This window comes from Cololabis saira, chromosome 22 (assembly GCF_033807715.1).
Source record: "Cololabis saira isolate AMF1-May2022 chromosome 22, fColSai1.1, whole genome shotgun sequence".
Classification (NCBI taxonomy): Eukaryota; Metazoa; Chordata; class Actinopteri; order Beloniformes; family Belonidae; genus Cololabis; species Cololabis saira.
The window spans coordinates 35,713,756-35,736,201 of record NC_084608.1 but is presented as its reverse complement, the minus strand read 5'-3'; the positions used below and the strand labels follow the sequence as shown (position 1 = coordinate 35,736,201).

At 42.7% G+C, this 22,446-nt stretch overlaps 2 protein-coding genes across 22 annotated transcripts in view; one reads left to right on the top strand and one right to left on the bottom strand.

Moving 5' to 3' along the window:
• LOC133423113 (NACHT, LRR and PYD domains-containing protein 14-like) overlaps positions 1–22,446 on the top strand; it is a 485,953-nt gene that overhangs the window by 217,238 nt on the left and 246,269 nt on the right. The window lies entirely within an intron of this gene.
• The window catches only part of LOC133423111 (NACHT, LRR and PYD domains-containing protein 14-like), a 285,843-nt gene that overhangs the window by 121,735 nt on the left and 141,662 nt on the right, over positions 1–22,446 (bottom strand). The window contains exons 1-8 of one of the 19 annotated variants that reach the window (XM_061713244.1): positions 18,522–18,662; positions 17,467–17,550; positions 17,163–17,349; positions 13,302–13,421; positions 11,174–11,238; positions 9,291–11,082; positions 7,357–7,533; positions 2,427–2,600 (exon numbers count right to left, since the gene is read on the bottom strand). The exons of 16 other annotated variants lie outside the window; for them this stretch is intronic. In XM_061713244.1, the coding sequence (XP_061569228.1) occupies positions 2,427–2,600; positions 7,357–7,533; positions 9,291–11,082; positions 11,174–11,238; positions 13,302–13,421; positions 17,163–17,311 (2,477 nt within the window). In that variant the 5' untranslated portion in view covers positions 17,312–17,349; positions 17,467–17,550; positions 18,522–18,662. Of the gene's footprint in view, positions 1–2,426; positions 2,601–7,356; positions 7,534–9,290; positions 11,083–11,173; positions 11,239–13,301; positions 13,422–17,162; positions 17,350–17,466; positions 17,922–18,521; positions 18,663–22,446 lie in introns of those variants that run through there. 2 more of the 19 variants (XM_061713243.1, XM_061713245.1) reach the window with 2 other exon arrangements.

The window sequence follows — 22,446 nt, the reverse complement described above, 5'->3', positions numbered from 1 at the left end:
TCTAGTTAGTGTTAGTAAACTACTAGTTAGTGTTAGTAAACCTCTAGTTAGTGTTAGTAAACCTCTAGTTAGTGTTAGTAAACCTCTAGTTAGTGTTGGTAAACTACTAGTTAGTGTTTAGTAAACCTCTAGTTAGTGTTAGTAAACTACTAGTTAGTGTTGGTAAACTACTAGTTAGTGTTTAGTAAACCTCTAGTTAGTGTTTAGTAAACCTCTAGTTAGTGTTTAGTAAACATCTAGTTAGTGTTTAGTAAACCTCTAGTTAGTGTTTAGTAAACCTCTAGTTAGTGTTAGTAAACCTCTAGTTAGTGTTTAGTAAACATCTAGTTAGTGTTTAGTAAACCTCTAGTTAGTGTTTAGTAAAAATCTAGTTAGTGTTTAGTAAACCTCTAGTTAGTGTTTAGTAAACCTCTAGTTAGTGTTAGTAAACCTCTAGTTAGTGTTTAGTAAACATCTAGTTAGTGTTTAGTAAACCTCTAGTTAGTGTTTAGTAAAGCTTCTAGTTAGTGTTAGTAAACCTCTAGTTAGTGTTAGTAAACCTCTAGTTAGTGTTTAGTAAACCTCTAGTTAGTGTTTAGTAAACATCTAGTTAGTGTTTAGTAAACCTCTAGTTAGTGTTTAGTAAACCTCTAGTTAGTGTTTAGTAAACATCTAGTTAGTGTTTAGTAAACATCTAGTTAGTGTTTAGTAAACCTCTAGTTAGTGTTTAGTAAAGCTTCTAGTTAGTGTTAGTAAACCTCTAGTTAGTGTTAGTAAACCTTTAGTTAGTGTTAGTAAACCTCTAGTTAGTGTTAGTAAACCTCTAGTTAGTGTTTAGTAAACCTCTAGTTAGTGTTTAGTAAACCACTAGTTAGTGTTAGTAAACTACTAGTTAGTGTTTAGTAAACCTCTAGTTAGTGTTTGTAAACTACTAGTTAGTGTTTAGTAAACATCTAGTTAGTGTTAGTAAACCTCTAGTTAGTGTTTAGTAAACATCTAGTTAGTGTTTAGTAAACCTCTAGTTAGTGTTAGTAAACTACTAGTTAGTGTTTAGTAAACCTCTAGTTAGTGTTTAGTAAACCTCTAGTTAGTTAGTGTTTAGTAAACATCTAGTTAGTGTTTAGTAAACATCTAGTTAGTGTTTAGTAAACCTCTAGTTAGTGTTTAGTAAACATCTAGTTAGTGTTAGTAAACCTCTAGTTAGTGTTTAGTAAACATCTAGTTAGTGTTTAGTAAACCTCTAGTTAGTGTTTAGTAAACATCTAGTTAGTGTTAGTAAACCTCTAGTTAGTGTTTAGTAAACCTCTAGTTAGTGTTAGTAAACTACTAGTTAGTGTTAGTAAACCTCTAGTTAGTGTTAGTAAACCTCTAGTTAGTGTTAGTAAACCTCTAGTTAGTGTTTAGTAAACATCTAGTTAGTGTTTAGTATACCTCTAGTTAGTGTTTAGTAAACCTCTAGTTAGTGTCAGTAAACTACTAGTTAGTGTTAGTAAACCTCTAGTTAGTGTTAGTAAACTACTAGTTAGTGTTAGTAAACTTCTAGTTAATGTTAGTAAACCTCTAGTTAGTGTTAGTAAACCTCTAGTAAGTTAGTATTTAGTAAACCTCTAGTTAGTGTTAGTAAACCTCTAGTTAGTGTTAGTAAACCTCTAGTAAGTTAGTATTTAGTAAACCTCTAGTTAGTGTTTAGTAAACCTCTAGTTAGTGTTAGTAAACCTCTAGTTAGTGTTTAGTAAACCACTAGTTAGTGTTCAGTAAACCTTTAGTTAGTGTTAGTAAACCTCTAGTAAGTTAGTATTTAGTAAACCTCTAGTTAGTGTTTAGTAAACCTCTAGTTAGTGTTAGTAAACCTCTAGTTAGTGCTAGTAAACCTCTAGTTAGTGCTAGTAAACCTCTAGTTAGTGCTAGTAAACCTCTAGTTAGTGTTAGTAAACATCTAGTTAGTGTTTAGTAAACCTCTAGTTAGTGTTCAGTAAACATCTAGTTAGTGTTAGTAAACCTCTAGTTAGTGTTAGTAAACTACTAGTTAATGTTAGTAAACCTCTAGTTAGTGTTAGTAAACCTCTAGTTAGTGTTCAGTAAACATCTAGTTAGTGTTCAGTAAACATCTAGTTAGTGTTAGTAAACCTCTAGTTAGTGTTAGTAAACTACTAGTTAATGTTAGTAAACCTCTAGTTAGTGTTTAGTAAACTACTAGTTAGTGTTCAGTAAACCTCTAGTTAGTTAGTATTTAGTAAACCTCTAGTTAGTTAGTATTTAGTAAACCTCTAGTTAGTGTTAGTTAACCTCTAGTTAGTGTTTAGTAAACCTCTAGTTAGTGTTTAGTAAACCTCTAGTTAGTGTTAGTAAACCTCTAGTTAGTGTTTAGTAAACCTCTAGTTAGTGTTAGTTAACCTCTAGTTAGTGTTAGTAAACCTCTAGTTAGTGTTAGTAATCTGTGAACTGACCTCAGAGTCTCCAGTCTGCAGTCTGGACTCTCCAAGAAACCACACAGATGTTTCACTCCTGAATCCTGCAGGGGGTTCAGACTCAGGTCCAGATGTTCCAGGTGGGAGGGGTTGGACTTCAGAGCTGAGCCCAGAGAAGAACAGCTGATCTCTGACATCCTGCAGTCCTGCAATCTGAACAAAAAGTAAGTTCTTCAAATATCAACTTAGTCATCAGGTTCATGTGGGTCATCACTGGTATCTGGACTTTATAAAACAGGTTTTAAATTCTATTATATCCATGATGTTGGTTCCTGGTTGTTCCTCTGACACGTTCACCTTTTAATGAACATTCTGAAGTTTTCTGCTAGAACAGAACAGAACAGAATAGAATAGAATAGAATAGAATAGAATAGAATAGAATAGAATAGAATAGAACAGAATAGAATATAATATAATAGAATAGAATAGAGAGCTCCAGGTTCCTGGGCCTTCAGATCAGTGAAGCCTCAGCTGGAACAGCAGAACACACTGCAGCTCTGGTGGAGAAAGCTCAACCCCCTCACAACGTACAATACAATACTTACAAAAGCACAAGTAAAATGTGCAATAAATCTCTCATCTACCTGGTAAATGTCCTGTATTTAACGGTGATGCAACTCAGGGTCCTCAGCTATACAAGGACATTGTATACGGTGTATATATTTTTGTATTATATGTACAATAATTTTTATGGACAGGATTTCTAGGCGCAGGCAGGGGCCGGAGGGGATCCGGTTTGGGAACCTCAGGATTTCATCTCTGCTTTTTGCAGATGATGTTGTCCTGTTGGCTTCATTGGGCCGGGACCTTCAGCATGTGCTGGGGCGGTTTGAGGCCGAGTGCGACGCGGCAGGGATGAGAATCAGCACCTCCAAGACCGAGGCCATGGTTCTCGACCGGAAAAGGGTGGCATGCCTTCTCCGGGTGGGTGGAGAAGTCCTGCCTCAGGTGGAGGAGTTCAAGTATCTCGGGGTCTTGTTCACGAGTGAGGGAACGATGGAGCGGGAGATTGACAGACGGATCGGTGCAGCATCCGCAGTTATGCGGTCAATGTACCGGACCGTCGTGGTGAAGAAGGAGCTGAGTCGAAAGGCGAAGCTCTCGATTTACCGGTCAATCTACCCCCCTACCCTCACCTACCGTCATGAACTTTGGGTAGTGACCGAAAGGACAAGATCGCGGATACAAGCGGCCGAGATGAGTTTCCTCCGCAGGGTGGCTGGACGCTCCCTTAGAGATGAGTTTCCTCCGCAGGGCGGCTGGACGCTCCCTTAGAGATGAGTTTCCTCCGCAGGGTGGCTGGACGCTCCCTTAGAGATGAGTTTCCTCCGCAGGGTGGCTGGACGCTCCCTTAGAGATGAGTTTCCTCCGCAGGGTGGCTGGACGCTCCCTTAGAGATGAGTTTCCTCCGCAGGGTGGCTGGACGCTTCCTTAGAGATGAGTTTCCTCCGCAGGATGGCTGGACGCTCCCTTAGAGATGAGTTTCCTCCGCAGGGTGGCTGGACGCTCCCTTAGAGATGAGTTTCCTCCGCAGGGTGGCTGGACGCTCCCTTAGAGATGAGTTTCCTCCGCAGGGCGGCTGGACGCTCCCTTAGAGATGAGTTTCCTCCGCAGGGTGGCTGGACGCTCCCTTAGAGATGAGTTTCCTACGCAGGGCGGCTGGACGCTCCGTTAGAGATTAGTTTCCTCCGCAGGGCGGCTGGACGCTCCCTTAGAGATGAGTTTCCTCCGCAGGGCGGCTGGACGCTCCCTTAGAGATGAGTTTCCTCCGCAGGATGGCTGGACGCTCCCTTAGAGATGAGTTTCCTCCGCAGGGCGGCTGGACGCTCCCTTAGAGATGAGTTTCCTCCGCAGGGTGGCTGGACGCTCCCTTAGAGATGAGTTTCCTACGCAGGGCGGCTGGACGCTCCGTTAGAGATTAGTTTCCTCCGCAGGGCGGCTGGACGCTCCCTTAGAGATGAGTTTCCTACGCAGGGTGGCTGGACGCTCCCTTAGAGATGAGTTTCCTCCGCAGGGTGGCTGGACGCTCCCTTAGAGATGAGTTTCCTCCGCAGGGTGGCTGGACGCTCCCTTAGAGATGAGTTTCCTCCGCAGGGTGGCTGGACGCTCCCTTAGAGATGAGTTTCCTCCGCAGGGCGGCTGGACGCTCCCTTAGAGATGAGTTTCCTCCGCAGGGCGGCTGGACGCTTCCTTAGAGATGAGTTTCCTCCGCAGGGTGGCTGGACGCTCCCTTAGAGATGAGTTTCCTCCCTTAGAGATGAGTTTCCTCCGCAGGGTGGCTGGACGCTCCCTTAGAGATGAGTTTCCTCCTCAGGGTGGCTGGACGCTCCCTTAGAGATGAGTTTCCTCCCTTAGAGATCGGGTGAGGAGTTCGGTCACCCGGGAGGAGCTCGGAGTCGAGCCGCTGCTCCTTCACATTGAGAGGAGTCAGCTGAGATGGCTTGGGCATCTGTACCGGATGCCTCCTGGACGCCTCCCTAGGGAGGTGTTCCAGGCATGTCCCTCCTCCCTAGGGAGGTGTTCCAGGCATGTCCCTCCTCCCTAGGGAGGTGTTCCAGGCATGTCCCACCGGGAGGAGACCCCGGGGAAGACCCAGGACACGCTGGACAGACTATGTCTCTCGGCTGGCCTGGGAACGCCTCGGACTCCCCTCGGAAGAGCTGGAGGAAGAGATGGAGGAAGAGCTGGAGGAAGAGATGGAGGAAGAGCTGGAGGAAGAGATGGAGGAAGAGATGGAGGAAGAGCTGGAGGAAGAGATGGAGGAAGAGATGGGGGAAGAGATGGAGGAAGAGCTGGAGGAAGAGCTGGAGGAAGAGCTGGAGGAAGAGCTGGGGGAAGAGATGGAGGAAGAGATGGGGGAAGAGATGGAGGAAGAGATGGAGGAAAAGCTGGAGGAAGAACTGGAGGAAGAACTGGAGGAAGAGATGGAGGAAGAGCTGGAGGAAGAACTGGAGGAAGTGTCTGGAGGAAGAGCTGGAGGAAGAGCTGGAGGAAGAGCTGGAGGAAGTGTCTGGAGGAAGAGCTGGAGGAAGAGCTGGAGGAAGAGCTGGAGGAAGAGCTGGAGGAAGAGCTGGAGGAAGAGCTGGAGGAAGAGCTGGAGGAAGAGATGGAGGAAGAGCTGGAGGAAGAGCTGGAGGAAGAACTGGAGGAAGAGATGGAGGAAGAACTGGAGGAAGTGTCTGGAGGAAGAGCTGGAGGAAGAGCTGGAGGAAGAGCTGGAGGAAGAGCTGGAGGAAGAGATGGAGGAAGAGCTGGAGGAAGAGCTGGAGGAAGAACTGGAGGAAGTGTTTGGAGGAAGAGCTGGAGGAAGAGCTGGAGGAAGAGCTGGAGGAAGAGCTGGAGGAAGAGATGGAGGAAGAGCTGGAGGAAGAGCTGGAGGAAGAACTGGAGGAAGAACTGGAGGAAGAGCTGGAGGAAGAGCTGGAGGAAGAGCTGGAGGAAGAACTGGAGGAAGTGTCTGGAGGAAGAGTTGGAGGAAGAGCTGGAGGAAGAGCTGGAGGAAGAGCTGGAGGAAGAGATGGAGGAAGAGCTGGAGGAAGAGCTGGAGGAAGAACTGGAGGAAGTGTCTGGAGGAAGAGCTGGAGGAAGAGCTGGAGGAAGAGCTGGAGGAAGAGCTGGAGGAAGAGCTGGAGGAAGAGCTGGAGGAAGAGCTGGAAGAAGAGCTGGAGGAAGAGCTGGAGGAAGAGATGGAGGAAGAGCTGGAGGAAGAGCTGGAGGAAGAGATGGAGGAAGAGCTGGAGGAAGAGCTGGAGGAAGAGATGGAGGAAGAGCTGGAGGAAGAGCTGGAGGAAGAGCTGGAGGAAGTGTCTGGGGTGAAGGAAGTCTGGGCATCCCTGCTGAGGCTGCTGCCCCCGCGACCCGGGAACGGATAAAGCGGAAGAAGATGATGATGATGTACAATCATTATTTGTATTACATGTTATTGCAATATATGTTGACTGTCGTTATATAGTTATTTATCCTTTTGTTATTTATGTGTATTTCTGACTTGCCTGACTTTGAGAGAACGCAAAAGAATTCCAATGTACCGGTACCGTCTGGTGCAAATGCTAATAAACCTCTATTCTATTCTATTTGTATTTCATTCTTTTCTATTTTTATTTTATTCTATTCTATCACTTTAGTATTTTATTTTATTTTACTTTATACCACGGTCTGTGTGAATACTGGATTCTGATTGGCTGACAGGTGGAGGTTAAAAGTGATTATCTAGCTACCTAGAAAACAAGTTTGGTCAAATTGTCAGATAACTTTAATATCATTGTGCTGGATCAACTGCCAGGTGGTAACCACGGCAACGGAGATTCAGAGAAGAGCCGGCTACCGCAGGATGGAGACATGAGTGATTTTCTCATTTCTTTTAATTTATTTGGTGAATATAACAATTTTGATGACTGGGATGCAGAAGAGGAGAGAAAAGAAAATAGCTGAGCGGAGCTGAGCGGACTAGAATATCTCCCGTTACCAAGGAAACGGACTAGAATATCTCCCGTTACCAAGGAAACTGAGTTATGGCTTGTTAAAAAACTTTGTAACTTACCAGGTTCCAACGGCTGCAAACGAGAGATTAAATAGTCGCTCAGCCGCTCCGCTGTGGCTTGTTATAAAACTAATGATTTACACTGAAAACACATTAAAGCATGAATAACTGATTTAATATTCATGTTTTTTGGTAAGTGACCGTGGTATAAGTGGATAATGCTCTTCCAGGTGACATTAACATAAATATATGGACTTCGTGGAGGCAAACCGCCCCGCGTCGTTCATATATTTCTGATCATGTTCACCTCGTCGGGCATTATCCCTTACATATTCTATTCTATTCTATTAGAGACAGAACTTTTAGAGCCAGTTCCATCTTTGGAGGATGATAAGTGGATAAATGTGGAAACATCTCCAGTGGACTGACCTCAGAGTGTCCAGTCTACAGTTTGGACTCTCCAGTCCACCAGACAGAACCTTCACTCCTGAATCCTCCAGGTCCCGGTTCTTACTCAGGTCCAGTTCTGTCAGATGGGAGGGGTTGGACTTCAGAGCGGACGCAACAACTTCACAGTGAGTCTTTGAGAGATGACAATCAACAAATCTGTGATGAGAGAAAACATGAAGTCAGTTGTAATAAAGTCTGATTTAAAGCCAGACTGACCCACAGGAGTTACAGGACGGTGCAGGAGATCACAGAACCAGAGTTACTAGAATTAAAGTCACGTACCAAGTACAACTGTGTCCACATAAAACTATTGTAGGTTTACAACTCTGAGCCGTTTAAACTTGTAAACTTCTTCAATAGGGGACTAACAATATATCTGCCACGAAATTTCACGATACAAAAACGTCACGATACGTGTGGTGGAGGTGACAAACTGTAGCTCATATTGGGTTATTAATATTAATCTATTGTGTTTACTAGTAACATCCTATTGGTGCAGCGGGATCACGTGACGACCTCGACCCGCCGACCAAAATCTGACTACGCTCTAGAAACTAGTACCGTTTTACCAAAATCTGACTACGCTCTAGAAACTAGTACCGTTTTACTAAAATCTGACTACGCTCTAGAAACTAGTACCGTTTTGGTCCCGATCACGGGACTCTTGGGGGTTTTGAGCTCTGAACTTTTACTGATGTAAGGCTGGTGTAGAGTTAAGCCTTACCTTATTAAATTAAACCTTTTTGGGGTGGTGAGTAGGATAAACACGGGGAAACTTCTGCTGAGTTCCAGTGTACTTTAATGTCCCTCAACAGTGTAGGATTTTAGAACATCAACACAGCACCTAGTGCCGTACTGTGGCGTATCACTCCGCCCAATCTAAAACACACTAATCACTACAGATAAACTGACTAGTGTCATTATAGTCCCTGATTTACATCAGAATATAAAGAATATATTTATAAAATAATGAAATAACCTTCTTAACAAAAATAAATCTCCTCTTACACTTCTAAGGTGAGCATGAATCAATGTTTTTTCTGATGTAAAGATTGTGTCGTCCCCGACGGTGTGAGGATGAAACGATACCGGGGTTCAACCTTACGGCCTCAGGCTGGAGCAGGTGAAGCTCTGAGCTCTGGTACAAGATCAATAACTGTCATGTGGGACTTTTCATAGTTTATTTATTTACCTTTATTTATTTATTTAATTTTAGTTGTTACATTTCTGGAAAAGAAAAAAGTCAAGTCATACATGAGAGAAACTATTCAGTTTGTGTCTAAATATTTGTACTTGTATGAAACTGAAGATCATAATGCAAACCTGACATTTACTTTTAGTTCAGTTTGTGGAAAATGGTTGGCCTGGCTTTCTCTTTAAAACTTAAACAGTTATAAAGCATTACAAACTGTAACAATAGTGCAAACGTACAGCATTGTTTTGTATTTTGTGTCTTTCAAATAAAAGACCATTTTTTCCAGTCATATGTTCCTCATTCAAGGTTTTAAAAAAATACTGCTATAATATCGTATCGTATCGTTATCGTGACCTCAATATGGTGTATCGTACCGTATCGTGAGATTAGTGTATCGTTACACCACTATTCTTCAATAATCTCAATGAAAATGTCTGATCTGATGAGTTCTCTGTAAAACTGGCTGTAAGTTCACATCAACAAAACTCCCCGGTGGTTCTGATGTTTCATCTTTCTCCGTTACACAGATTCATCTCTGAGCAGCAGAAACATCAACTAGATCAAGTGTTTGAAACATGAACCTCTGGTTGACGTGACTTGAGGTGAACCAGAATAAAACAAACACATCCGACTTCAAAAGTTTTCATTTTCAAGATCAAAACCAGATTTGAAGAAGTGAACTGCTAACTGATGGTGTTATTGATCCATCTGGACTCACCGAGCCTTTCTGCAGTTCCTCACAGCTGGAATCAGTCTCCGTCCACCCCACAATGTTGTCTTGTACTTGCTCATGTCCAACTCATCCAGAACCTCCTCAGACATCTGCAGCATGTAGGCCAGAGCTGAACACTGGATCTGAGAGAGTTCCTGCCCTGATCTGTTCTCTGACTTCAGGAACTCTTGGATCTGCTGATGAACTGAGAGGTCGTTCATCTCCATCAGACACTGGAACATGTTGATGCTTCTGTCAGGAGAGATTTCATCAGTGCTCATCTTCTTCAGGTAGTTGATGACTCTCTGGATGGTTTCTGGATCGTTCTCCGTCTGGTTCAGCAGAACTCCTAACAGTCTCTGGTTGGACTCCACAGAAAGACCATGAAGGAAGCGGACAAACAGGTCCAGGTGGCCATTTTCACTCTTCAGGGATTTCCACATGACTCTCTCCAGGAACTCATCCAGAGATGAGTAACTGTAGTCTTCTCCCAGGAAGTTCTCCAGCACATCTGTGTTCCTGGTGGACCAACAGTGGAGCACGTAGACTGCAGCCAGGAACTCCTGGATGCTCAGATGAACAAAGCAGTAGACGGGTTTCTGGAAGACCTCACACTCTCTCCTGAAGATCTGGGTACAAACTCCTGAGTACACCGAGGCCTCTGGGACATCAAGACCACACTGCTCCAGGTCTTCTTGGTAGAACATGATGTTTCCTTTCTCCAGATGTTCAAACGCCAGCCTCCCCAGCTTCAGGAGAAGGTCCCTGTCGGCCTCCGTCAGCTCCTGTGGACTCGTCTCATGTCCCTCCTGGTACTTGTTCTTCTTCCTCTTGGTCTGGACCAGCAGGAAGTGGGAGAACATGTCAGTCAGGGTCTTGGGCAGCTCTCCTCTCTGCTCCGTGGTCAACATGTGGTCCAGAACTGTAGCAGTGATCCAGCAGAATACCGGGAGTTGACACATGATGTGGAGGGTTCTGGATGTCTTCATGTGGGAGACGATGCTGCTGGACCGCTCTTCATCCCTGAACCTCCTCCTGAAGTATTCCTCCTTCTGGCCGTCGGTGAAGCCTCGTACTTCTGTCACCCTGTCCACGTGTTTGTGAGGGATCTGATTGGCTGCTGCAGGTCTGGAGGTGATCCAGATGAGAGCTGAGGGAAGCAGGTTCCCCTGGATGAGGTTGGTCAGCAGCACGTTGACCCATGAGCTCTGTGTGACGTCAGACACGACCGGACCGTTGTTGAAGTCCAGGGAACGTCTGCTTTCATCCAGGCCGTCAAAGATGAACAACGGTTTCCCGGCAGCCAGCTGCTCTGCTGTGAGATTCTGGAACGATGGATGGAAGTCCTGGATCAGCCTGAGAAGACTGAGCTGCTCATCTCCGATCAGGTGCAGCTCCCTGAACGAGAGCAGAATCACCACGGTGACGTCTTGGTTCTCCGAGCCCTCGGCCCAGTCCAGAGAGAACTTCTGAACCGAGAAGGTTTTCCCAGCGCCAGCGACGCCGTTGGTCAGAACCACTCTGATGGCTCCATGTTGGCCAGGTAAGGCTTTAAAGATGTCCTGGCACCTGATTGGAGCGTCACGGAGGCTCTTCATCCTGGAAGCTGTCTCCAGCTGCCTCACCTCATGTTGGGTATCAACCTCTTCACTCAGTCCCTCTGTGATGAAGAGCTCCGTGTAGATCCTGTTGAGGGGGGTTCTACTTCCTGGTTCATCAGTTCCTTCAGTCACATGTTCACATCTGCTCCTCAGACTGGTCTTGTGTTCATCTAGGACCTCCTGCAGACCGGCATCTGCTGAAAGACAAGAAGAACTCTGAAACTACAGAACAAAAGTCTTTCCAGTTGTCAGAAATGATTCCATCAGCAGACAGAAGTTCAGTCTTACCTGGTACAGTTCTGCTCTGACTGGACGGCTGCTCCTCCACACCAACTCCTCTCCTCTTCCTCCCTCTGTGAACACATGTCTTCATCACTAAAGTCATTTCTGACTGTTGTAGAAAAACATCCAGATGAGTCAACAGTGTCCAGAAGCTCAGGTGGTCTCAGAGAGTAAAAGTGTGGCTGCTTTTCTGTTTGAATTCAGCCTCCAGACGGGAATAAAACTGATGCTTCTGGAAGAGCACATTCATTTATTTATGTGTATATGTTTTACATTCATACGTTTATGTGTATGCCAGTAGTGGAAGAAAGAAAAACACCAGAAAAAACGAGGAAAACCAGTTTGCCCGGACCAGATATTAGGATCCAGGATCGGTTTCCCTTTTCTTCTTCCACTTATTCTTTAAGTGTTTTTTCATCCGTTAATGCGGCCCGGACCGTAACGTGTTCCCAGGCATGGCAGACATCAACACGTGCGTCTCCATCGTGCCTTCCATGGCTGTTACTTTTCTCCGTCAATAGTGTTACCGTGGCAATGCTAGACGCCAGAAAGTGGAGAAAATGGCAAAGATTCCTTCCTAATTTGCTCGGCCGTTCAAAGACTCTTTAGATATTATTTTTGAGTTTGTACATTCCTCCCCTTTAATCAATAAAGAAGAAACAGCAGATTTTCCTTGTCTTGGTTTTTCCAGCCTCATAAAGGATGGATTTTCCATCTTCTTCCACTTGGACCGTGATCTGACAAAAGCACCCGGGGCTTTGTTAAGGTCCAACTGCTCTGATTGAGTCTGAGTATTTGAGATTCCTACTTTATCTTCTTCCCCCCGATTCTGACTAGAGTAATAATGGAGCAATGTTTTCATCCGTTTACCAAAAGCAACAGAGAGTTTTCTTGTAGATATTCCCATGTTTGTATTTGGGAAAGGTTGGTACTATTATTAATGTCTAACATCAATTCTTTGATGTTCACTCTTTAAGAGGGATGATTGAACTTCCAATGATCTTTCCTTTTCCTGGAGAGTCTGATTTGAAAGTGTCTTATTCCCCAGTATAGAAACAGTGGAAGTGACTTTAAACTGCATCATGAACCAGAAACTAACCAGTCAATTGTCCCTTTAGCATTCCCATCAGGTTTTAACGTGTAAACTGTGTTGTGTGAGGATTGCTGGCTCTCCACACGTCCAACAACCATCCTCATTCTTAAAATGATCAATAATAGTGTTGGGTAGCACTGTGAATACTTAGAGGTCCATCTATCTAACCATTCACCTGGACCCACATTACATATATAAAATAAAAGGTTTATTCATATAGAAGTAGAACAATGGGAGGTATGAAAGGATCAATTTTAGTTTAGAAAGAAATATTAAAACCAGATCACATGTAATTATATGAAAGTTGATTTCTGTTGTTTAATAATCTTATTGATTTATTTAATCTATATATTAATAACTATCAAAACATCTTTAACTGATAGTTTTTAATGTCATCAACGAGTCACCATGGTTTGTCCAGTAGAGCGAGTTTCTTGCTGGCGGCTCATAATACATGAGAGCAGGAAGCAGCAGCTTCTGTCTGTTTTACTTGTGTCAAACCTTTACATGAATTAATGCCTTACATTTGTAACGGGAAATAAAAGGTTTATTAATATAGAAAGAGAACAATAGGAGGTGTGATACGATTGAATCTAGTTTATGAATGAAAAATGTATTAAAACTAAATCAAATGCAATTATATGGAAGTTTATGTTGTTTTATATTTGTATCTAATCTATCTATTTATTACTAACAAAACATGTGTGAGTGATTAGTTTTTAATGTGATGAAGGAGAACTAGAGTCCTAAAATATAAAATATAAAATATATATTTATGTTTATGTTCATGTTCTGGATCTCTGGAAAGCGTCTAGAGACAACATCTGTTGTATTAGACGCTATATAAATAAAATTGAATTGAATTTAATTTAATTAAAACTGCTGCTGAAACTGCTGAACACAGAAGACTCCGTGGTGGAAAAACAGGAACCAGAAGGAAAAAGTGATGTTTGAAGAAACTAAATCATCAAATAAACCACCATGGACAGAAAATATAAAGTCATGATGAGTCCTAGAATCAGTTAACAGCAGTTTTCTTACTCTGTGTCTGAGGGTCCAGGTTCTTTACTGAAGTCTGGAGGATATTCTTTGGACCGGTCACTCTTCATAGACGGACTGATGGATCCTGGAGACTCTGGTCTCCGACTGCGGTACCGACCTCTGCAAACACAAATTCACATCAGTCACTGATAATATTGCTGATGAGCACTGAAGAAGATCTACAGCAGGGTCTCCAACTCTGGTCCTGACAGCCACAGTCCTGCATGTGTTAGATGTTTCCTGCTTCAGGATTGTCCACCCCTGATCTGGTCTGTATCCAGTCCTGGAGCAGATTACTGCTTTCCTCTCCTCCTGACATCAGAGCTCATGTTTCCTCTGCAGGAACCTTCCACAGGGATGAGGGATCTGAGGACATTCCTGCTTCCTGACCCTCTGAACATCTCACTGATTCAAACTCAACACTTCCTGAATTCAACTGAAATTCTTTTGTTGATGACAAAATAAGATGAATCCATTTACAGTTTTTGTGCAGCAATTTAACATCAAACTGTCCTCCCTCCAAAACCTGTAAAATGTTGAAATAAAACTTGTTTTGATCAAAAAACAACAATTCCAGGTTCCGGTGGGATGAGGAGGATGTAGGACGTGTTCCGCCGAGGCTCCGCTGGAATGTGACTTTTTTTACACTTTTATATCACACTTCTTAATTCTTTTTGCCGGTATTTAGCCCCAACATTAAAGCTTTTCACTACCTGTAAAGGTTTGGGCTCACGGGCGCTCTATGGGCCTGATTTACTAAAGGTTTGCGTGCGTAAAAACCTGTGCAAACTTGACAGCAACCGCAAACCAATGTGCGAACTGATCTACTAACAGCTTGCAAAGACGACTGCGTCTCTGAAATCTGCAGAATAGCACACGCAATCCATTTAGTACTTTTGCCCTGATGAATAATCAATATGGGGCGTAGCCGCCAGAAATCCTAAATACTGGGAGGGGAAAATGCAAATTGGTCCATTTACCACACGCAATGAGATTTACCAAGCCTGAAAGTAATTGCGCGTATTGTGATTGCGTCTGTATTTAATACGTTCGAAAGGAAGGTGCTAATCTGCTGCTGCTGTTATTGTGGCAAGGAGGCGACATCCAAAATCAAAGAATACGCAGAGAGAGAGTCTTTATTCTGCTGCATGCTATTTTAAAAATGGTTGCACAAGTTTTATTAAAGGCCACTTTTTCTTTAGTTCTTCGCCTTATATCTTTGCCACCTTCTCTTAATGTGCCCCCCTCCACTCGTCCACAAGCAGGCCAAGCCTTTGTGCCAAACTTTGTATTTTATTGATTATTTATCTTATTGAACGTGAAATCATCCTTCGTAAATTACATTTAATTAAAACCCGTGCTTATTAATCACAAAACACAGGTTAAACATCATGACCAAATCCGCTCCGACCCGCTGTGTCAGTATCAGCGCAGAGACTGCAGCTTCGCCTGAATTATGGTTCTGCGTTAAATCGAGGGCGTAGCCGACGGCGTAGGGTCGCGGTGCGGTGTGCGTCGTCGCGTACCCTACGCCGTCGTTTCTGCGTTAGTGTAACGCAGAACCATAAATCAGCCTTTAGTGTGCGCTCTGTGCGCTGTTCTGAACACTTCTCTTCTTTCGGCCATATGATCGTCCCGTCTGTCACACATTTACTGTCAGTGTTTGCTATATAATATATAATATTTGCAATATACTGTGGACATCTGAATAAAAACTTAACTCATAAATAGATTGAATCAAAGCGCTCTCCAGCTCTGCGTCTGATTGTCTTTTTCTCCTCAGATCATGCCGAGCACCGCTGGGTCACGCAAACCCGACCAATTCAATATTAAAATCAAATTCAGTCCTGTGGCCCGTTTTTCTATTTCGTATTTTTGATCTGTGCCCAAAATTGAAATATGAAAAACCAGCCGTTTTTCCGTTATTTGTGTTATAATAAAAAACTAATAACAACATAACCAGTCACTTTTTCATGTTTTGGTTTTTGATTGGCAATAGAAAATGGAAAGAACGAATGATACACGGATTCATCCAGACTCTCCATGGCGCAAAGTTTGCGCTCGCAAACCGTAAGACACGCAACACCTCATTTAAATACTGCGGTTTGCACCTGTTATCAATTGCGCACGCAATCTTAGTTGATCACCCGCAAAACACACAACAACAGCACGCGCAAACTTTTTCAGTGCACACGCAATTTAGTACTCTTTATTTAGGATCTTAGTAAATCAGGCCCTATGATGGCAAACCGAGGGAGAGGCGACGCAGCAGCTCCGGCTATCACCTGAACCGGAAGCCCCAGATCAGCCAGATGCAAATGCTGCCTTGATACTGGACATGAGGGACATGATGGACCAGATGTCTCCTTGATACTGGACATGAGGGACATGATGGACCAGATGTCTCCTTGATACTGGACATGAGGGACATGATGGACCAGATGTCTCCTTGATACTGGACATGAGGGACATGATGGACCAGATGTCTCCTTGATACTGGACATGAGGGACATGAGGGACATGATGGACCAGATGTCTCCTTGATACTGGACATGAGGGACATGATGGACCAGATGTCTCCTTGATACTGGACATGAGGGACATGATGGACCAGATGTCTCCTTGATACTGAACATGAGGGACATGATGGACCAAATGTCTCCTTGATACTGGACATGAGGGACATGATGGACCAAATGTCTCCTTGATACTGGACATGAGGGACATGATGGACCAAATGTCTCCTTGATACTGGACATGAGGGACATGATGGACCAGATGTCTCCTTGATACTGGACATGAGGGACATGATGGACCAGATGTCTCCTTGATACTGGACATGAGGGACATGATGGACCAGATGTCTCCTTGATACTGGACATGAGGGACATGATGGACCAGATGTCTCCTTGATACTGGACATGAGGGACATGATGGACCAGATGTCTCCTTGATACTGAACATGAGGGACATGATGGACCAAATGTCTCCTTGATACTGGACATGAGGGACATGATGGACCAAATGTCTCCTTGATACTGGACATGGGGGACATGATGGACCAGATGAGCTGGGACGTCCTCAGTAAGTTGGAACCAGCATCTCAGCAGCAGTAAAAGAGAGATGGTGGAGCTCCGGAGCCTTTGAGAACAAACTGGCCTCAAATCAATGAAAAATGTATTAAAACTAAATCACATGCAAATATCGGGCTGCTCGGCGGTGCACTGGGTTAAGCAAGCGGCTCATATACCGAGACTACAGTCCTCCTGCAGCGGCCGCAGGTTTGAATCCCGGCCTGCACCTTTGCTGCATGTCATCCCCATTCTCTCTCTCTACCCCCTTCCTGTCTGCACCTTCAATAAAGGGCCACTAGAGCCCAAAACCATCCATCCATCCATCCATCCATCCATCCATCCATCCATCCATCCATCCATCCATCCATCCATCCATCCATCCATCCATCCATCCATCCATTATCTATACCCGCTTTATCCTTTGCAGGGTCACGGGGGTCTGCTGGAGCCTATCACAGCTAATTTTTCAGGCGAGAGGCAGGAGTTCAACCTGGAAAGGTCGCCAGTCCATCGCAGGCCCAAAAAATTCTTTAGAAAAAAATTAAATTACTAAGTCACATGCAATTATATGGCCGATCTGGAGAGCTGGTTTCATCCTGAACCAAACTCTGCTCTCTGAACCAGCAGGACCACATGGTTGAGGAACACAGAAGACTCCGTGGTGGAAAAACAGGAACCAGAAGGAAAATGTGATGTTTGAAGAAACTAAATCATCAAATAAACCACCATGGACAGAAAATATAAAGTCATGATGAGTCCTAGAATCAGTTAACAGCAGTTTTCTTACTCTGTGTCTGAGGGTCCAGGTTCTTTACTGAAGTCTGGAGGATAATCTTTGGACCGGTCACTCCTCATAGACGGACTGATGGATCCTGGAGACTCTGGTCTCTCCTCCTCTTCCTCCACACAATCATCCATCTTCTGGACTTCAGTCATTCAGAGACATGAACCACAAACACCCACCATCTTTGAATCTGTACACAGAAACTTTATTAGAACACGACTAAGTCATGAAATCAATGTAACAACTTTCCCTGAAGGACTTTGTCCAAACTGGTGAGGAGGAAGAAAGAGGTTTTACTGATACTGACGATGAGACAGACCTGAAGCTGAGTCTCCTCTAACCTGACGCCAACATTTCTGTCCAGGTGGGATCTGTGAAGCCGAGTCTTCACCTGGAGAAGATATTTTCTGTTTCATTAAACACTCAAAGAAAGACTGATGAAGTCGTCCAGGAAACCACTTCTTCACTGATTCTCACTAAAGAGCCCCAACCTGAACGTTACCTGCTCCTGTTCAGTTTTCTACACAAAAACATCCCTTTATTTCTCTGAGATCATAAAACAACAGTTTTCAGGAAACAGTCGGACTTCAGATGTTGGTTAGTTTAACCATGAATCCTACTTTGTTAGCTCAACGCTAACTTCCTTCTTTGTTCGGTAAACAACCCCCTGAACGACTCGCTGAGAAACAGACTTACAAAGAACCATTGTGTTAAAGTCAAGTCTCAGAGAGAAGAGTCTAAAGTCTAAAGAAGAGCTTAAAAAAGTCTCGGTTACTGAAATAAATCAAACTTGTAGAATCCGTAAAACTCTTCTGAACATCAGGATCTCACACACACACACACACACACACACACACACACACACACACACACACACACACACACACACACACACACACACACACACACACACACACACACACACACACACACACACACACACACACACACACACACACACACACACACACACACACACGTTATTGACAGGTAGTGGCTATTTTAATACCAGGTTGTTCAAGTCTCCTGATCCAGGATCTGAACCTGGTCTCCAGAAACAATATTCAGCTTTTCAGTATAAACTGTCCTGAAAACGTCACATTACGTTTATCTGCATGTTCAAAATAATGCAGCAAAGTTTTGTTAACAAATTCAATCAAATCTGATCGAAAAGTTATTTCCAGCATGGAGAACCTCTGAGAACGTGACACATCTGTCTGTGGAGACGACGGCACGCAGCAGAAAAACAAGATTTAAGTCTTTTTAAGTCACCACATACCAAAAGTAACACTTTCCCTGAGATCTTTGTACATTAAATCAACTTCATGAGACTGAATCATCGTATAAATACAGTTTACTGACCTGTTAAAATGTAGATATAACAGAAACCACCACAGCAGGAAATGTTCAGACAGGAAGTTCAGCACACACACGCCTGTCCAGCTGTCCTTATAAGGACCTTCTATACTTCTGTTATGTTTCCATCTGAACCCAAACCTCAGATCTCTCGTCACCCCTCAGCTGGACTCCAACCAGAACCACAGAAATGACATTTAAACAGCAGAAGAAGACTGAAGCAACACTAACCTGGTCTCCTCTGCTGCTCCGTCCACATCAACATGGAGTCTGAACTCTGAATACCTTTATCAGTTAGAATCAGAGCTGCACTTCCTCCCTGCAGTTACAAGAAACCACGTGACTGTTAAGAGAGAGAGAGAGAGAGAGAGAGAGAGAGAGAGAGAGAGAGAGAGAGAGAGAGAGAGAGAGAGAGAGAGAGAGAGAGAGAGACAGAGCGTGGTCGCCCCCTGGTGGTCGTCAGTGTTCATTTATTTGTGTAAATGTATTTGTTTTGTAAAGAAATCAATGTTTTCAAAAACAGCTGCTAAAGTCATGTGACCATAACGTGGGACTGCAGGCAGAACGATGAGGAAACGACTCTCAGTCCAGGTCGGGACGTCGTCGGATCCGTTTTAGGGGCTTCAGTCATACGACGTTGTGTAGAATCTGTCACTTGTTTTATTCCCAAACATCACTTTCATTTACAGAAACTGCAAAGTTTTCATCTTTAGGTTCAGACGTTTGGATTCAGAAAGGTTTTCATCAACAATAGAAGTTGACGAGATCGTGGAAGACGTTGCCGATATCATTGCTGGGCAGAGTCATGCTATTAAAATGATTTTTTTGCCCCAGTTATCATATTTATATCAGAGTATATTCCAGTGTTTCTGACCAAATCCTTCTTTAAAAAAATAGACTCGATTGTACTCCCTTTCCTCTGGGAATACAAAACACATAGAATTGGCAAGAAACACCTTTGCAGATCTAAGATGGAGGGGGGCTTGGCACTTCCAAACTTTTTGTCATATTATTGGGCTTCACAAATTAGGATTATGGCATATTGGCTGGATGACACAGTAACTCCACTTGAACTGGTCAATCTGGATAATACTTTTACTCTCTGGGAAAAGGCAGGCATCCATACAATAGGAGACTTATACATTAAAGGCAGATTTGCTTCTTTTGCACAGTTACAGAAATCTACCTGGAAGTAATTTTTTCAGGTATTTACAAATCATAAACTATGTAAGAACGAATCTGTTAAATTTCTAGACCTTCGAAGGCTCCCATCTTGACAGATCCCTCCGGCCTATGTCTCGCTTAGAAAAATCGATATCTTATATATATGACACCTTGCAAGCTACCAATCCTGTGAATTCCAATTTAATAAGGACAGAATGGGAGGAGGAAATGGGCACTGAGATCCCGGATGCTCTATGGGTAGATAGTTTAGAACACGTCCATAAGTGCTCTAACAACGCGGCACTGCCTAATCCAGTTTAAAATCATACACCGTCTTCATTATTCTAAGGAGAGCCTACATAGAATAAACCCTGAGATCTCCTACATGTGACAGATGCCTCTTAAGCCGGGCAGACACTGCGATTATTGGCTCGTTTTGAGCCGATTTTCCAGTCGTGCGAATTTTTTTTGATCGGGCCCGATTTTGACCCAATCGTTGCTCGTGCCTCGTGCAGTGTACGTGGGGTAACGACGAGAGATTAACAGCTCACGACGAGCTCCCGATCACAAATCGTGAGGATGCAAGAAAATCAAGCGTGTTTGAAATCCTGGTCGCTCCTCGTGAAGGAATCGCACAGTTGAAGCAGCTACGACCCGATTGGACTCATCCTTTCGCAGAGAGCATGCGCAATCTCTGATGTCACGTCAAAAAACTATTATTTGTAGTTTAAGTTTTGCAAATTCACATTACAAATCATGTTTTAATAGCAAAAAAAAGACTGCATTTCCACGTACGGTGCGCGTCGCCGCGTACCCTGCGCCGTAGGCTCTGCGTTGGTGTAACGCGGAACCATAAATCAGCCTTTAGTGTGTGCACTGTCTGCTGTTCGGAACACCTATTTTTTCTCTTCTCATTTTGCTGGGACGCCGGGTCCCTCCGCCGAGACACAACTTTTGCTGTATGCGTTCTTTGTTGTGTCTAAAAATGATGCGCAGTGCCCACCCAATCAGAAACGGTACAGATATTTTGGGATTTTTTAAATATATATATAAAAAAATAAAATTATAAAAAAATAAAGGATCCCCATAACCTTTATTTGGGTGGGCAGGACGCACGTTTGGGTGGACACAGCCCACCCCCTGTGTAAGTGCATGTATGTATTCCTGTCTAATGTATTTATGTTCATTGGCTTTTGATTCTCCAGGAGAACAATTCACATGTGTGTGTGTGAATAAAGAAATAAAATAAATAAAAAATACCCAAATAAAAAATAAATTGATGTTAATGTGCTGTAATGTGATAACAATCATGACGTTACGTTGTATTTCCAGACCAGTCGTCTCATCTTGTACATTTAATATCAGTTCTGTGTCTATCTGAACTTATTGATTCATCTATGAACTCTACATTTATTATCAGTTCTGTGTCTATCTGAACGTATTGATTCATCTATGAACTCTACATTTAATATCAGTTCTGTGTCTATCTGAACGTATTGATTCATCTATGAACTCTACATTTAATATCAGTTCTGTGTCTATCTGAACTTATTGATTCATCTATGAACTCTACATTTAATATCAGTTCTGTGTCTATCTGAACTTATTGATTCATCTATGAACTCTACTAGGGTGCCACCCGTCCCTTGAAATACGGAATTGTTCCGTAATTAGGAATTAAAAGTTGTGTTCCGTATTGAACCAATACACACACATATTATGCTCTTATTTATTGATGTCATAACCTACAGGTGAAGGTCGGAAAATTTGAATATATTGCAAAACTTAATTCTTAGTAAATTCAACTAAAGGTGAAACAAATATATTATTTCCCACTACATTCAAAGTGAGATATTTCAAGCCTTTATTTGTTATAATTTTGGTAATTATGGCTCACAGTTTATGAAAACCCCAAATGAAAAAATCTCTATATTAAGAAATCAATAAACAAATCAATCATCAAAATAATAACAAATAAAGGTTTAACACATCTTGCTTTGGGTGTAATGAGAATATGTAATATATTAGTTTCACCTTTTCAGTTGAATTATTGAAATAAATTAACTTTTACACCATATTCTAGTTGAATTATTGAAATAAATTAACTTTTACACCATATTCTAGTTGAATTATTGAAATAAATTAACTTTTACACCATATTCTAATTTAATTATTGAAATAAATTAACTTTTACACCATATTCTAATGTTCCGACCTTAACCTGTAGGTCATATTCTACATCTGGGTTGATGGACGTACACATCATGGGAGGCTATTTCAGTTGCTATTAGGGTTGGCTGTCTGACAGTCATGCAAATTAAATGCTATTAAAGCACTTTAAACTTTAAATCAAAGCATTTTGTTTTTAATATAAAATAAATAAATTTCTATGCAGTTTAGAAGTTTTGGGGATGTCCCTTTTTTTGGCGCCTGCACTGCTGAAATCGGGGTGTCCCTAATTTCTATTTCTGAAAGGTGGTAACCCTAAACTCTACATTTAATATCAGTTCTGTGTCTATCTGAACTTATTGATTCATGTATGAACTCTACATTTAATATCAGTTCTGTGTCTATCTGAACTTATTGATTCATCTATGAACTCTACATTTAATATCAGTTCTGTGTCTATCTGAACTTATTGATTCATCTATGAACTCTACATTTAATATCAGTTCTGTGTCTATCTGAACTTATTGATTCATCTATGAACTCTACATTTAATATCAGTTCTGTGTCTATCTGAACTTATTGATTCATCTATGAACTC